At 40.9% G+C, this 15,645-nt stretch overlaps 1 protein-coding gene across 1 annotated transcript in view; it reads left to right on the top strand.

Annotated features, from left to right (window-relative positions):
• Positions 1-12,899, top strand: part of LOC112844690 (titin) — a 46,945-nt gene extending 34,046 nt beyond the window's left edge. The window contains exons 6-9 of the mRNA XM_025904323.1: positions 1,766-2,098; positions 2,406-2,687; positions 10,029-10,310; positions 12,433-12,899. Coding sequence (XP_025760108.1) covers positions 1,766-2,098; positions 2,406-2,687; positions 10,029-10,310; positions 12,433-12,899 — 1,364 coding nt within the window. The remainder of the gene's footprint in view (positions 1-1,765; positions 2,099-2,405; positions 2,688-10,028; positions 10,311-12,432) is intronic.
• Positions 12,900-15,645: the final 2,746 nt, after the last annotated feature.

Below are 15,645 nucleotides of genomic sequence, written 5' to 3'. Positions count from 1 at the left end.
ACCCGTTCCCCAGGGTCTTTCGTAAGTCGAAAATTTTCATAAGTCGAAGCACCCATGGCGCCTTTTCAGTGAGGCGATGCTGAACTTTAGGCTATAGGCTAATTGCTAACCAGAACAACGTTCAAGGGGTTGTAACATGATTCGGAAGGCATTGTGGGCATTGTAGGCTCAGCCAATCAGAGCCAGCGGATGTCGTTACACGGGCATTTTGCCGTAACACGGGCAGAAATATTGCCGTTCAGTGCCTTCGTAACTTGAATTTTTCGTTAAATGGGGTATTCGTAAGTTGGGGTTCCACTATATACACACACACACACACACACACACACATATATATATATATATATGAAACCGCGTTGTTTTTACATTAGTAATACCTTTTGTGTATGATTCTATATTGTTGTTGATAATAAATTAATTAAAGCAACAAAACAACCTGAAGAACAGGTTTTGAGCCGAAAGAGCTGGTTCTCTAAAAAGAGCCGGAACTCCCATCACTAATGCATACAGTGCAGGAGAGAGAGGGTGGCTCCTGCCTCTGTTTTACAGTCCATGATTGTATAGAAGCTGTTCCAGAGTCAGCTCATGTTCACATATTTATGACGTCTTACACTGGAAAGTCTGCTGTTGATCTCAGTAAATGAACGGGGTTTCCTCATTCCCTGTACACAGACTGGCAGATGTTGATATAAGAAGATGACGTGGTGCTCTGTAGGAAAACAGAACAAGTCCACCATCAGAGCAGACTGTTTTCTCAGTTTGATATGTAGGACTGTGTCACAGTCTAATGTTTATTAATTCCAATATATTTTAAATTGATAGCTCTTTGTGCTCTTTCAGTTTGAGCTTGTTTTATATTTAATGTTGAAGTTATGGCACAAATAACCAGAGAGCTCTAAATGAAGAGAGGATTTGAATCTTTGTTAGGCTGTTTTAGAGGAAAGTCAAATAGGGGAACATATAAAGTCTAAAAGAAAATTAATAACCATAACTAGCGGAACATGGAACTTGGAAATGCACTGGGATGAAGGAAATAGAAGACAAACAGCAGAAGTACATGAAGGAAAGACACTGAGAAGTAGAGTTGATGTTTTGACCAGGACTGAGAGAAATCAGCACTATATATACACACAGAGAAGGGTAATCAGGGGAGTAGAGACAGTTGGGAAAATGAGACACAGATGTAAAAGAACAGATAATAAGATGAGGGAAGTAAAACTCACAGTAAAGAGAAAGGGATGAATAACTATCCAATAAAGCAGGAAGTGAGAAGTGATAACTAAACATGGAAATGCAGACACACAAAAAATGGAAGAAGAAACACTGAGAGAAAAACTAAACTCTAATACAACCAAGAACTAAGAAGTAGACTAAAAACACTTAAGAAAAGTACAATTATAAAACATAAACACTAAAAACACACAAATGAAGAACCAAACAGAATATTTACATGAAAAATGTAAAAAAGAAGAAGAGAGAGAGAGAAGAGTCTGATGGTGTTTAGTCTCCAGGTGCACAACATTGTGGGGATGAGGACTTTGAAGATCCATCTTCTAGTAGCTCATCGGTCCCCAAATCTTATACTGAGTCCTTTAACCGGTACAAGATTTGGATCTATCAAAGGAAGTGTCTGATTTTGTGGGTCTGGCCTCAGTCAGAAAATCTCCTGGCTCCAGGAAGTTCAGACCTGACGTCTCTACAATGAGTCATCTAGATGTAAAGGATGTTGTCTCTCTGACTATGTTCTCCTCTGTTTTCTCTTTAGAGTACCAGCTGGAGATGGTGGAGGTGACACAGGGGAAGGAGTTTGTCCTGCTGCCCTTTAAAATCAAAGAAGGCTTCACCCAGGATGTCAAAGTGGAGTGGAAACACAAAAACAAGATGGTCCATGAGTATCAGATTGGTAAAGACCAGTGTCACTTAAAGGGCCAAGATCAGAAACAGCGCACTGAGATGAAGAAAGACCCACTGAACACTAAAGACCTCAGTCTGACCCTGAAAGACCTCCACCTCACTGACAGTGGAGTCTACACCTGCACCGTCTACAACAAGGATGGACACATGCTGCTACGGAAATCAGTGACTCTCAGTGTCAGAGGTGAGTGTTACAGCTGTTTGTCCTCCGTCCAAAATAGTTATAGATTTATAAGTAACAAAAATAAGTATAGAGACTAAAACTAAGAGTTCACGTAATAAAAGTTAAACAAAAACTAAACATTTACACACAATCAAAACAAAAGTGAAAGGAGCAAACCCACTCTGGAAACTGACAGAAACTAAACTGAACTCAAAAGAAAAGGCCAACACTAAATAAAAACAATGAAAGTATCAAACTATAATAACTGTAGATGATGGAGGATCACCTTCACTGACATCTGTCTGTCTGTCTCATATTCTCCTCTCAGTTCCTGAGGTTCAGATGGTGGAAACAGTTAAAGGGGTTCAGTCTGTCCTGCTGCCATTTACAACTGATATCAAGCTTCAGGACGTCACAGCGGAGTGGAAACATGAAGACAGGAAAGTTCCACAAGGACGAGCAGAGATGAAGAAAGACCCACTGAGAACTGGAGACCTCAGTCTGACCCTGAAAGACCTCCACCTCACTGACAGTGGAGTCTACACCTGCACCATCTACAACAAGGATGGAGACATGCTGCTACAGAAATCAGTGACTCTCAGTGTCAGAGGTGAGATTAACATCTGTTTGTCCACATTACAAATCCTCAATGAAAAAGATCCAATCAAACAGCCTGTGATGCATCATGGGAATGTGACATATGTAGAATCAGTGCAGGTTTGCTGTATGTGAGTTGAGCCGTACAGTGCAGGAGAGAGAGGGTGGCTCCTGCCTCTGTTTTACAGTCCATGATTGTATAGAAGCTGTTCCAGAATCAGCTCATGTTCACATATTTATGAAGTCTTACACTGGAAAGTCTGCTGTTGATCTCAGTAAATGAACGGGGTTTCCTCATTCCCTGTACACAGACTGGCAGATGTTGATATAAGAAGATGACGTGGTGCTCTGTAGGAAAACAGAACAAGTCCACCATCAAAGCAGACTGTTTTCTCAGTTTGATATGTAGGACTGTGTCACAGTGCAATGCTTTTTGAGACAAATATTTTATATTAAATGTTTAAGTTATGCCACAAATAACCAGAGAGCAGCAAATGAAGAGAGGATTTAAATATTTCCTGTTAAATGTTTTGTGTTGTTACCTTTGATTGGCTCACCTGTGGTTAAAGAGGAAAACATAGAACTGAAAATACTGCACATAGTAATTTAGTTAAAATCATAAATACATTGCAGTATCCCTGTTTCTAATGACTGACAGATGAGATCAAGCTTTCATGGTTTGTCTGACTGACCTCAAACGCAGGACTCAGGAATGAAAGCTCATTGAGTTTATTTACAGTGCTGGTGCAGTAGTGCTCTATACAAAGTGTTTTTGAAGTGCTCAGTTCAAAATTCCAATATGTACAAATACACACCCATCCATCTATTCGCTTCCACTTATCCTTTTCAGTGGGGCTTGAGCCTATCCCAGCTGTCATAGGGCGAGAGGCAGGGTACAACCTGGACAGGTCGCCAGTCTGTCACAGGGCTAACACACAGAGACACAACCATTCACACCTATGGGCAATTTAGATTAGTCAATTAACCGATCCTCTTTATTTGGACTGTGGGAGGTAGTCCACACAAACACATGGAGAACATGCAAAGTCCACACGGAAAGACCCCGGCCTGATGGTGGAATTGAACTCAGGACTAGAGCAGGGCGATATGGCCAAAAATATTTATCACGATATATATTTGAAAATTTGCTATAACGATATAACTGACGATATAATTGATGCGAGACAAAATACAACTCCACAACTTTACTAGCGCAAAAAAACCCAGATCCATTTATTTTCACTTAAACAAGAAGCTGTTTTTATAGGCATTAAAGCTATATAAACATTTAACAGTGAAATGCAAATTCCTTGCTGAAAGTTTAACCAAAAGGCATTTCCAGTAGAAATGAGCTGACATATCTTGAGCATAACCATGTATAATATCCACTGAAGTTAAAAAGAGGTGCTTTGCAATATTAAACTGCAGTGTGCCAAATAAAAAAGCCAAATATGTATTTTTCGGACCATAAGGTGCACGGGATTATAAGGCACATTAAGCGAAACAAAGCAGTCAGATAAATCAAACTTTATTCAACTCATTCTTCTTGCTTCCTCCACTTCTGTACCATTGATTCATTAATGCTGTATTCTATCACAGCTGCTCTATTCCCGTGTTGCTGCAGTATATTAATGACTAACCTCGTATTGTGGATGGATTATCTCAGTTGTTCTCCTGACTGAAGTTTGGTCCGTTTACAGCATCCTGCTATGCGATTGCATTTGTCTCTAACCACCAGGAACCCTCACGTTAACTTTTATCGAGTGGAAAAGTGTTAGCATTGATCCTCCAGCTTCAATGTTTATGTTATGCTAACATACCTGTGTCGCCAGCGATCACGTAGCACATCATTATATACCAGCTAGCCCAACTTCAGTAACCCTACAAACGTCACTGCTGTTTAGTTTCCTGTCTTCATTTATGTTGGAAGTGATAGCAGAGCAGTACGTTTGAATTTTTTCAGAAATCTCTCAGTAAGAACATGCTATATCATGTTTAGGTAACTAGCGAAACTAGCGAGCTAACTTCCGCTAGCTTCCTGCTAACTTCTAACTCCGTTAAATGTAATAAATTCTGTTTTCATGGATGCCTGGATGTTAAACACCTGGTAAAGCAGCAATGCTGATCATTTTATTAAAGATGAAAGAATTTAGACAGTTTTTAACTCTCAGTGATGCTGCAGTGTTGGTTCGACAATTGGGACCTGAAGTGAACGGAGTTTAGGACCCAGATTACTCCCAGATTTACGAGCACCTCATTCCGACAAATACGGCAATAGGGCTTTGGAGCGTGATGTCACAGGGGTGGGCGTGGAAAGGATTTTGGCCCGATCCGCCATTTTCGGGGTCTAGCAAGTGAAAAGGGAGCGAAGGCACACACAACAGCCATGGTTCGTATTTGCTGTGCGGTCGGCTGCAATACTCGATCGCACGACCGGCAAGAGAATAATCTTGAAAAGGGTTTGTCTTTTCATTCTTTAACCTGGAAGCAACATGAGGCAGCTCGTGTATCGATGTTACCGTTTCTTTATTCAATTTTTGAACAGTGGTACTCAGTCAGTACATATTCAGTAAATGCAAATTATTTACATGGCAGTGCACTTCAGGCATAAATCTAGACCCCTAGATAAAACATTATGGCACTATAGCAGTGACAACTCCTCCACAGTAGCAGGTGGGATTTTCCTTTTTTGAGGACGGCTCCTTTTACCTTTCAATACGGATGGTCTGTTTATGTTTTGATCAAGAGCCTTTTTTTGGGCAGCTGAAGAGGAGAAGTCTATCTTATGGCCAACCACTGACTGTATCTTGGTCACATAACCCAGCAAAACCCAGTATGGAGGTTCATCTGTAACAGGCCTTGTGCCACGGATCAACACTGTTGCTTCTAGATTAAACTGAAGAGCAGCGACATGGGTGCAGGTCTCCACGACTCCGGCCATACAGGTGCAGTGGGCGGCTTCAACCTTCCCTGTGATGCTCACAGTGACCCATGGCTGCAATGCTGGTTCATTCAGTCTTTGAGAGTGCAGCACCTGAAACACACACAGACAAAGTTCAATTAAAGAGAAGAACTATGTGTTTTATCTACTTTATCATAAATGTAACAAAGTGTTTAGAAAGTTAGCACATACATGTAATTTTTCATTTCTTTATGTGTCCATCTATAAAACGCTGCATTTTATAGGGTAAATCTGCCTGTTCTCTGTCAGAAACCTGCCTGCAGAAAATGAACCTAAAGTATGTAATGCAAGGATGTCATCACTTTAGAGATGGAGAAAGCATAAAGTGACAATTATGAATCACTTAATATGATAAGGAGATTCTGCAGGTCATTAATCAATGTATAAAATTAAAATAAAATGTATTTTTAGTGACACGATACAAATATTGAAGCAAGATGTATAATTAGAATTATTTATAATAAATATGAATAAATCAGTGCAATTTCTTTAACCATAAAGAATAACTAAATCCTTCAGGACAATGTCACATCAATGCACTGAACTCACTATGTTATCCCTCTAACAGCCTCCACATGTTCTCACTGTAATTTCCCCTCATGAATGAATTTATGCTGCACTAATCTGGATGTTTGCAGGGAAATCAAACGCATTTCACACGCAGTACTTGAGCTGACTTACCTTTGTTTGAATGACGACTTGTACGCGCTGACTCCACAGATAAGGTACAAAAATATGTCAGGCTATAGCGGTTGCTCTTCAGGGTTTCTACTCCACGGCAGTGTTTCATACGGGTCCACATTTCCAATGCACGCAATTTTCTGCAAGTACCGCTGCTTCGCCTCTGGACGCAATCGGTCTCTATACAGTCCGTTTTCTTTGGAGCTGCTTTTAAGCATGATTCTTGTCGTCGTCGTTCCAACACTGTGTCTCTTTTGATTCGTAGACCCCGAAAATGGCGCCGCGCTCCGCGGCGTGACGTCAACTCCAAAGCCCTATAACGATGGCCGCTTGCATGTTCTACAAAAAAATGTGCTTTGTTGTGTATCTGACGGACAAACCCAAACCAGTTCCACAGCACTGAAGTTGCACCATTTTTACAAACCAATTCTGGTTCATACGTTTCACTCAACAATCGGCCATGTGCGTATGAAAACAAAGGCACTGCGCATGTGCGTTTTACCCATATTCTATCGCGATATTTCATTTTCTTATCGTTGCCTAACATTTTACCGGTATTACCGGGAACGGTATAATATGGCCCAGCCCTACTCAGGACCTTCTTGCACATTGTTGGCATATTTCACAATCAGTCTCAGCAGTTCCTCTTTCTATCTCAGCATGCATAAAATTAAAGGCAAAGTTTAAACATTACCCAATTTTCATTTTTTCATCCCTTATATTTCATTTCACTAGCTGGGCCCACGTCCTCATTTTAGGCTTGACAGCGTTTTAGTAGGTAAAAGTGAATGCTTTGACATGAATTGAGCTGCGGTTTGGGGAAGGCCTCGAAGGGGACTGGCGATGGCTCACGGGCCTGGCAGATCCCCATGTACTAAACAGAAGCAAAGAAGGTGAAGAATGGAGAAGAAGGATGGAGGGAGGGTGGGGCACGTAAACGAGAATGATCAGCTTGCAGAACTGGGGGAACCTATATAGATGGCAGCCGGAAGGAGTGTGTTTGGAGCCGTGGTCCCGCTCCTGAAATTCCGATACATAATCTCCAATAGATTTATGCATGACTAACTATTAGCAAAACACATGCTGCTACGGAAATCAGTGACTCTCAGTGTCAGAGGCAAGTGTAACAGCTGTTTGTCCACATTATAAAATGTGTATAGAGTTATAATAATAATAATAATAATAATAATAATGATACATTTTATTTGAGGTCACCTTACAAAAGAACAAAGTTAATAAAAGGAGCAATAGTTATAAAATACATACAATAAGTTAAAATTGCAAAACAGAACTTGACAACAGATAAAATCAGCACTAAAGCAAATAAGCCAGTTTGAACAGATGTGTTTTGAGCTGTGACTTAAATGCGGGAAGAGAGTCTATTTTTCTTATGGCTGGAGGAAGAGAGTTCCAGAGCCGAGGAGCAGAGCGACCGAAGGTTCTGTTCCCCATAGTGATGAGACGTGCGGACAGAGCAGTAAGATGAATAGCAGATGAGGATCTGAGAGGGCTGGAGACAGTGGTGATATGAAGCAGGTCACACAAATAGGAAGGAGCAGATTTATGGATACACTTGTACGTGAGAAGTAAGATTTTAAACTTTATCCTGGCTTATATGGGCAACCAGTGAAGCTGCTGAAGAACTGGTGTAATTAGGGATGGGTATTGATAATATTTTCACGATTCTGATTCCATTTTCGATTCTGTTTAACGATTCGATTCTTTATCGATTCTTTTTTTTAAAAAAAGGAGAACACTAAGGTCGATTAGCTTAGAACTTTGTTTTATATCTTCTCTTTGAACAAGATAGAAATTTAGGAGTAACATGGCCTTACAAACCCAACAGTGAGATCTTAAAAGATCCACAGCCTACGGCTCTTCAATGGGGTGTCACAGGGTCCCCGGGGAAAAAAATGTAAATGTAAAACAATAAAATAAATATTCTTCTGTAGCAATAACAAAGTATAACATAAATTATTCTGTAGCAATTACACAAGAATATCCAGTAATGTCCCTGCCTACAATTAAACACATTCACTTACAGAAAATCCTGGGCAAGCCTTTGACCACAAACTTAGTCACTGCTCGGTGACATTCGTCTATCCTGGGCTGAAAGGAGACGCTACCGGTAGACTGCAGCGAGAACTGCCAGCGAGCGCCAGCCAGACTCTGTCTGTCTCTCTCATCATGGTCACCTAAATGCACAGTAATGGCAGGTTTTGTAATAAGGCAGATCGCGCTAACATAATATGCACTGTTAGTTGATTATTTACCTGCCGCATTAACGGGAGAGGACGTGCAAACGTTACCGCTGCTGCTGGGTTGAGATTCACGAGTCTGGAGCGGAATTAAAAACACGACATTCATTTAAGGTCATCACGTGTTTTGTGAGCAAATGCTTTTGCATATTCGTAGTGTTTCCTCCTTTAAATGAAATATCTACTTTGCAAGTATTGCAAGTTGCCCTGTTGTCATCCGTTCTCGTAAAGTATAACCAAACTTTTTAGCGTTTGAGCCACCATGTTTCCTGCCAGGTAAATGACGCTCCGCAACGTGGTGACGTCATTCGGGGCGACTGGAATCGATAAGGGAATCGTTTGCAAAAATGGCAAACGATTCCAAGGAATTGAAACAGTGGGAACCGGTTCTCAACAAGAACCGGTTTTCGATACCCATCCCTAGGTGTAATATTAACTCTTGACGGAGTATGAGTTATGACCCGAACTGCAGAATTTTGAAGAAGTTGGAGTTTATGAAGGGACCTTTTAGAGAAGACCAAATAAGAGGGAATTGCAGTAATCAATACGGGACGTAATAAGTGTTGGGTCTAAACTCAGACCCCGCTGTATCCAGGACTTATTCCCATGAAAGAAAAACAAGGCAACAGTGTTCGATCGATTACTTGCGCAAGGGAGGCCTTTGGTCAAGAACCAGCTCTTGGAGCTCACGCTCCTAACCTGTCTCCAGCCCAAAGTCCTTCAAAGAGCAGCTTCCCTCGCAGCTATTTATTGACAAACTGTTACAGTTCACACAATAGTTTACAACACGTACCTCCCCTCTTAACCCCCCTTGGTTACAAAGACGAGGCACTGTATGTATATATGTGTGTGTGTGTGTGTGTGTGTGTGTGTGTGTGTGTGAGAGAGAGAGACCTCCTGCTGGGCAGGAAGCTTACATCAAACAGACCTTCCAGATAGGATGTCTCTGTAATCAAACCTACAGCCCCTCACCCAAAAACTCAAGAATCTGGGGAGGGGGACTGTGGAACTGCTTTCATCCCACAGTTAAACAATGTAGAAATGGATGGTAAGCATAAAAATGATAAACATTAACAATTCACTCTAACAATAAGACTATGGACAAGGATGGCAGAGGCATGGGGAGTAAGGAAGGGATGGAGTCGGTTAATATTACGTAAGTGGAAGTAAGCAGACCGGGTTATGTAAGTAATTTGAGAATGAAATGAAAAAGTAACAAAAATAAAAAGACTAAAACTAAGATTGAAAGTCATGAAAGCTAAATTAAAACTTAAAACTGAAGTGAAAGGAACAAACCCACTCTGGAAACTCAGTGAAACTAAAATGAATTCAAATGTAAAAATCCACACTAAATAAAACTCTGACAATATAAAACTAAAATAACTGTAGAAGAAAGAGGAAAGAGGATCACCACCACTGACATCTGTCTGTCTGTCTCATATTCTCCTCTCAGTTCCTGAGGTTCAGATGGTGGAAACAGTTAAAGGGGTTCAGTCTGTCCTGCTGCCATTTACAACTGATATCAAGCTTCAGGACGTCACAGTGGAGTGGAAACATGAAGACAAGAAAGTTCCACAAGGACGAGCAGAGATGAAGAAAGACCCACTGACAACTGGAGACCTCAGTCTGACCCTGAAAGACCTCCACCTCACTGACAGTGGAGTCTACACCTGCACCGTCTACAACAAGGATGGACACATGCTGCTACAGAAATCAGTGACTCTCAGTGTCAGAGGTGAGTGTAACATCTGTTTGTCCACATTACAAATCCTCAATGAAAAAGATTCAATCAAACAGCCTGTGATGCATCATGGGAATGTGACATATGTGGAATCAGTGCAGGTTTGCTGTATGTGAGTTGAGCCGTACAGTGCAGGAGAGAGAGGGTGGCTCCTGCCTCTGTTTTACAGTCCATGATTGTATAGAAGCTGTTCCAGAGTCAGCTCATGTTCACATATTTATGAAGTCTTACACTGGAAAGTCTGCTGTTGATCTCAGTAAATGAACGGGGTTTCCTCATTCCCTGTACACAGACTGGCAGATGTTGATATAAGAAGATGACGTGGTGCTCTGTAGGAAAACAGAACAAGTCCACCATCAAAGCAGACTGTTTTCTCAGTTTGATATGTAGGACTGTGTCACAGTCTAATGTTTATTAGATCCAATATATTTTAAATTGATAGCTCTTTGTGCTCTTTCAGTTTGAGCTTGTTTTATATTCATATACTTTCATATACTACTATACCTACCTATACCCAGAGGTGGGAAGTAACAAAGTACAAATACTTCTTTACTGTACTTAAGTACAATTTTCAGGTATCTGTACTTTAGTTGAGTAGTTTTTTTTCTGACTACTTTTTACTTTTACTCCCTACATATATAAAAAGTTATCTGTAGTTTCTACTTGTATTTTCAAAACATCCTCGTTACTTTTGCTTTAATGCTTTTGGGTCGAGTTATTATTTCACATCACTTCAAGCCTCCAAACATCAAATCGATCTGAGCCTAAAAAGAAACACATGAAGGGAAATGCTGTTCATTTATTAATCACCAGGAGATTTTGCATAAAAAGAAGATAATAAATCAAGGGTTATAAGTAGGCAGGTGTTTTGTTTTTTTGGTTTATGCAACAGTAACTGAACTCACAGTGTGTTGCAGCTAAAGGTTCAACTGCTTATTTCACACACAGAGAGAAAAGAAAGAGAGCTAAGAAATACAGGACAGGAGAGGAAGAAGGGAGCTTAGATTTAAAGGGAAGGACTGCTCATTTGAAGTTCACATGTTAGTTTGCTGTACTGTGATGGATTAAAAAGTCCCTCCACCTACTGAATGATGTACCAAACAAGCCTACATCATTGTGCAGTCAGCTGTGTCTAATTCTAACAGGATGAAGATGAGATTCAGTGAGATTCTGATATACTTTTAGTTTAGTCGATTATAGGCAGAAAAAGTCATGAAAAAGTCAACATTGCATAAAAACAACATCTGGAACAGTACAGGATGAATCAGTGTTTGGTTTAAATTTCAGAATCCAACAACATAAATATTCCCTTTTTTTCTACTGTGTGAAAAACCTCTGTCATCATTACAGGTTAGAGCCAAAGAACTGGACCTCAGGTTCAAAGGTCACTGAGTAAGAACAGTTTATGTTTGGTGGATGGATCTAAACAGTCAGTATTAAAGTCTCCTCTGGTCCATCTGTCAGCTCTGTACAGTATAATATTTGGTCGTGTGATTTTAAGGGTTTAATTTTAGTGTTCAGAGTTTCAGAGTGTAGTGATTTCTGTTTGGAGGTCAAACTGTGTTCTGAGTGAAGCAGTTGGACATTTATGAAACATCCTGATGAGATTTTGAACCACCTCAGCCGTCTCCTTACAGCCTCTCTGAGCTGCTGAAACCTTCTCTGCTCATTAAATGAGAGAGAATTAAAATGTGAAACATATGGATGAAGCTTCAGAGTCACTTTGATCTTTCTCACATTTTAAACTGTAAATGTCCCCAGAACGAGCTGGAGGTCATCTCTCAATGAAGCAAACAAAACCACATCATCTGCAACAAGACACGAGATCCTGACACCACCAAACCCAACACCCTCCACCCCTCACTGCACCTAGAAACTCTATCCATAAAAGTGATGATTACAGTCAGTCACAAAGTCAAACAGCAACCAGGAAGAAGTCTGACTGATTACCAGCAGAAAGCTGCACAGCTGTTTGTGCAGCCTCTCACATCAACACACAACAGTTCAGCTCCAAGTCAGAGAAACACTGAAAACAGGAGCTGCTGGTTACACAGCAGAGGACATGATGGAGGATCAACCTCACTGATGTCTGTCTGTGTTCATGTTATGCTGTCAGTTCTGCAGGTGGAGATGGTGGAGGTGACCCAGGGGGAAAAGTCTGTCCTTCTGCCCTTCAGAATCAAAGACGACCTGCCTGTGGATGTAACTCTGCTGTGGAGACATGAGAATGTGACGGTCCACACGTATCAGAGAGACCAGAGTCAGTCTCACATACAAGGTCACACTGAGATGAAGAAAGACCCACTGACAACTAAAGACCTCAGTCTGACCCTGAAAGACCTCCACCTCACTGACAGTGGAGTCTACACCTGCACCGTCTACAACAAGGATGGACACATGCTGCTACAGAAAGCAGTGACTCTCAGTGTCAGAGGTGAGAGTAACATCTGTTTGCAGAAAGTGTTTAGTGTGTCCACTGACACTGTGAATCCTCACAGAAAAGCAGTTCAGCTCCAAGTTAAATATTTTATCCAATTAGATAATGTTATGTTAATGAATACGATCCAATCAAACAGCCTGTGATGCATCATGGGAATGTGACATATGTAGAATCATTGAAGGTTTGCTGTAAGAGCTGTTTGTCCAGAATAACTGATTACAAACAGCAGTGAAGAGCTGCTCGTTACACGACAGAGAAGATGATGGAGGATCACACTCACTGACGTGTGTCTGATGATCGCTGCTTTTCCAACACAACTGAAGCTGGCAGCTCTGATCACTGTCACTGATTGGTTTCCAGTATTTTACAAACATGTTCAGAGTCATGTGATGTGTTCAAGTGTCTGATGTGGAAATAATTACATCAGGACTCTGAGCTGAGACTCACTCTGTGTGTCTGCTCCTCAGGAGACAATAAAACTACCACAACTCAGGCTGCCGAAAATCAACATACAAAGAAATCCACAGGTCAGTGATAGAGCTTCTTCCTCTGAGTCATGTACTCGTCCTCTCTCCTTCCTATTAAAATTATCTCTTCCTCTGTCCTTCCTCTTGTTCTCTTCCTCTCTCCTTCCTCTGAGTAATGTACTTGTAACATGGACCCAACACACAGACAATGTGCTCACAGTTCAGCTTCCCAACGTTTTTATGCACAGCTACAGTCTCTGCTCAGAGCTGGCACTCCTCTTGCTTCAGCTATAAAAAGAAGAGACTGTGAGAAGTCTAAATGCCACCACCTGTGGCCTTACCTGCCTCCCCGGCACCACCCACCGAATAGCCAGGCACTCCTTTTCTACAGTGTTATACCTTCTCTCACGCTACATATGTGAGAGAAAGGCTAATATAGAGCACTGGCTGGTGGACCCTCTTTTACCTGCTGGGACAAAACGGCCCCCAGCCCTCGAAGTGTCAGTCTGCAGGACAAATGGGAGTGAAAAGTTAGGAGTGGGGAGCAGTGGTTCCCCACAGAGAGCTTTCTTCACCTGCAAAAATGATGCCTTGAATGGCATGACCCACTCTCCACTCTCCACCCCTGTTGCAGTACGCGCATCCCCACGTAATGCCCCAACGGACTACTAAACCTCGGCCAATTCCTGCCCCAAAATTGGGGGATGCAAAAGTCGCAGGCTAACTGCGACCTTAATTCTATGCATTTTATCCCTTCCCTTCTCCTTTGTCCTTCCTCTGAGTCATGTATTCTTCCTCTCTCCTTCCTCTTGTCTTCCTCTTGTCTTCTTCCTCCATCCTTCCTCTGAATCATGTCCTCTTCCTCCCTCGTTCTCTCTGTTCATCTTGTTCTTCATCTGTTGTTAAAGTTGGTGTGAAATGTTCAGTGTGGAGGTGACTGACATGATGTGAATATTACAGTGACATAACAAATCCAATCCTTCCTAAAAGGATGATGGAAATAAAACCAGACCTAATTTAAATGTGTCAGATCTTTAAGGTGGCCTCTTTGTGCACCTCTGGACCTCCTCCAGTACTTCTGGACTGATTTACTGTTTCTTATAGATTTTTTCTCACTGAAACTGGGAAAAAGTATTTAAAAATGCCATCTCGTCAGGTTGTCTGGCAAAAGTCATGTTTTTAGTGTAATAAAGTTTACAATTTCCCTTTTTAGACTGAAATCTGCTGTTCTATATTTGAGTCAGAAAACCATATCCAATAATGATTTCTTACATTAATTCAAGTATTTCTAAGATAGAGACTCAAGAGACATAAAAATAGAAAGTGTAAGGATGATCAGATGAGCAATGATCATGTCCCAACAGGTTTATTTTGTTCATAGCGGAAGTTGAGGAATCGCAGAACAATGATACATAGTTAATTGTAGTAAACTCCTCATGTTTTGCAAAAAACACTGTACATGATGGAGAGAAATGGACATAACTTTTGGATTCAGCACCCTAAAAAACATTAAATTTGCCAAAAATCTCCCATGCAGCTGATTTTTCACTTCTCTTTGTGAAACTGGACCATGTGATGTTACATGTGTGTCAATATGAGACCAGACTGGATCCATCTGATGCTTAGTCTCTGACTCTCCTCTGTCTGCTCCTACAGTTCCACAGAAAGGAAAAAATAAAAACCCAAATTCCTCTGGTGGTAAAACATGATGAAGAGGAGCTGGTGGATGAAGAGCAGATGACGAGCAGATGAAGAGCAGACCCTCTGCTTTTTGTGGTTCATACAGTTTAAAGAAGCTTTGATCTTCCTCTGTCAACAGCTGTTACATAATTTATTAGGGATCAGAATCAGAAAAGGGTTTTATTGCCAAACGTTGAGCAGATTTACAACATTAGAAAATTTCTTCGGTACTTAGTGCGAAACATACTGGAAGACAACACTTTAATCAAAAATTAGTGTCCAAGGTGTCTCTATTGTTGGGGCTGGTGGAGGTATGAAGGCTGCTTGATGGCTCATAAAAACGGCAGTAAAAGTCGTTGACGGTGTTGGCCAAGAAGAAGTTGTCAGTGGAGAGGGGGTTAGTCTTTAGTTTTTTGACATTTAAGTTTTTTATTGATTTTGCAACATATACTTAAACCTGTATAAGAGGGAGAAAAAAACAAAACAAAACAAAACAAAAACAAGCAAACAAACAAACAAAAAAAGAAATGCCCACAAAAAAAAACAAAAAAAAAACTGCTGGTGTGCACCCCTGCCCTTACAAGTCTAAAAGAAAGAAAAGAGTAAATAACAAAGGATTCCAACAGAAGAAACGCAGAAGTAGGCAAATAAAATTGACGGTTAAGTAACATTTGGACCGATGGTCACAGTTAAGTCCTTCAAATTAAGATAATATGGTCATGATTTCCTTTTTGCTTCAAAT

This window comes from Oreochromis niloticus, unplaced genomic scaffold, assembly GCF_001858045.2.
Source record: "Oreochromis niloticus isolate F11D_XX unplaced genomic scaffold, O_niloticus_UMD_NMBU tig00000744_pilon, whole genome shotgun sequence".
Classification (NCBI taxonomy): Eukaryota; Metazoa; Chordata; class Actinopteri; order Cichliformes; family Cichlidae; genus Oreochromis; species Oreochromis niloticus.
This window is presented reverse-complemented; position numbering and strand designations above follow the sequence as displayed.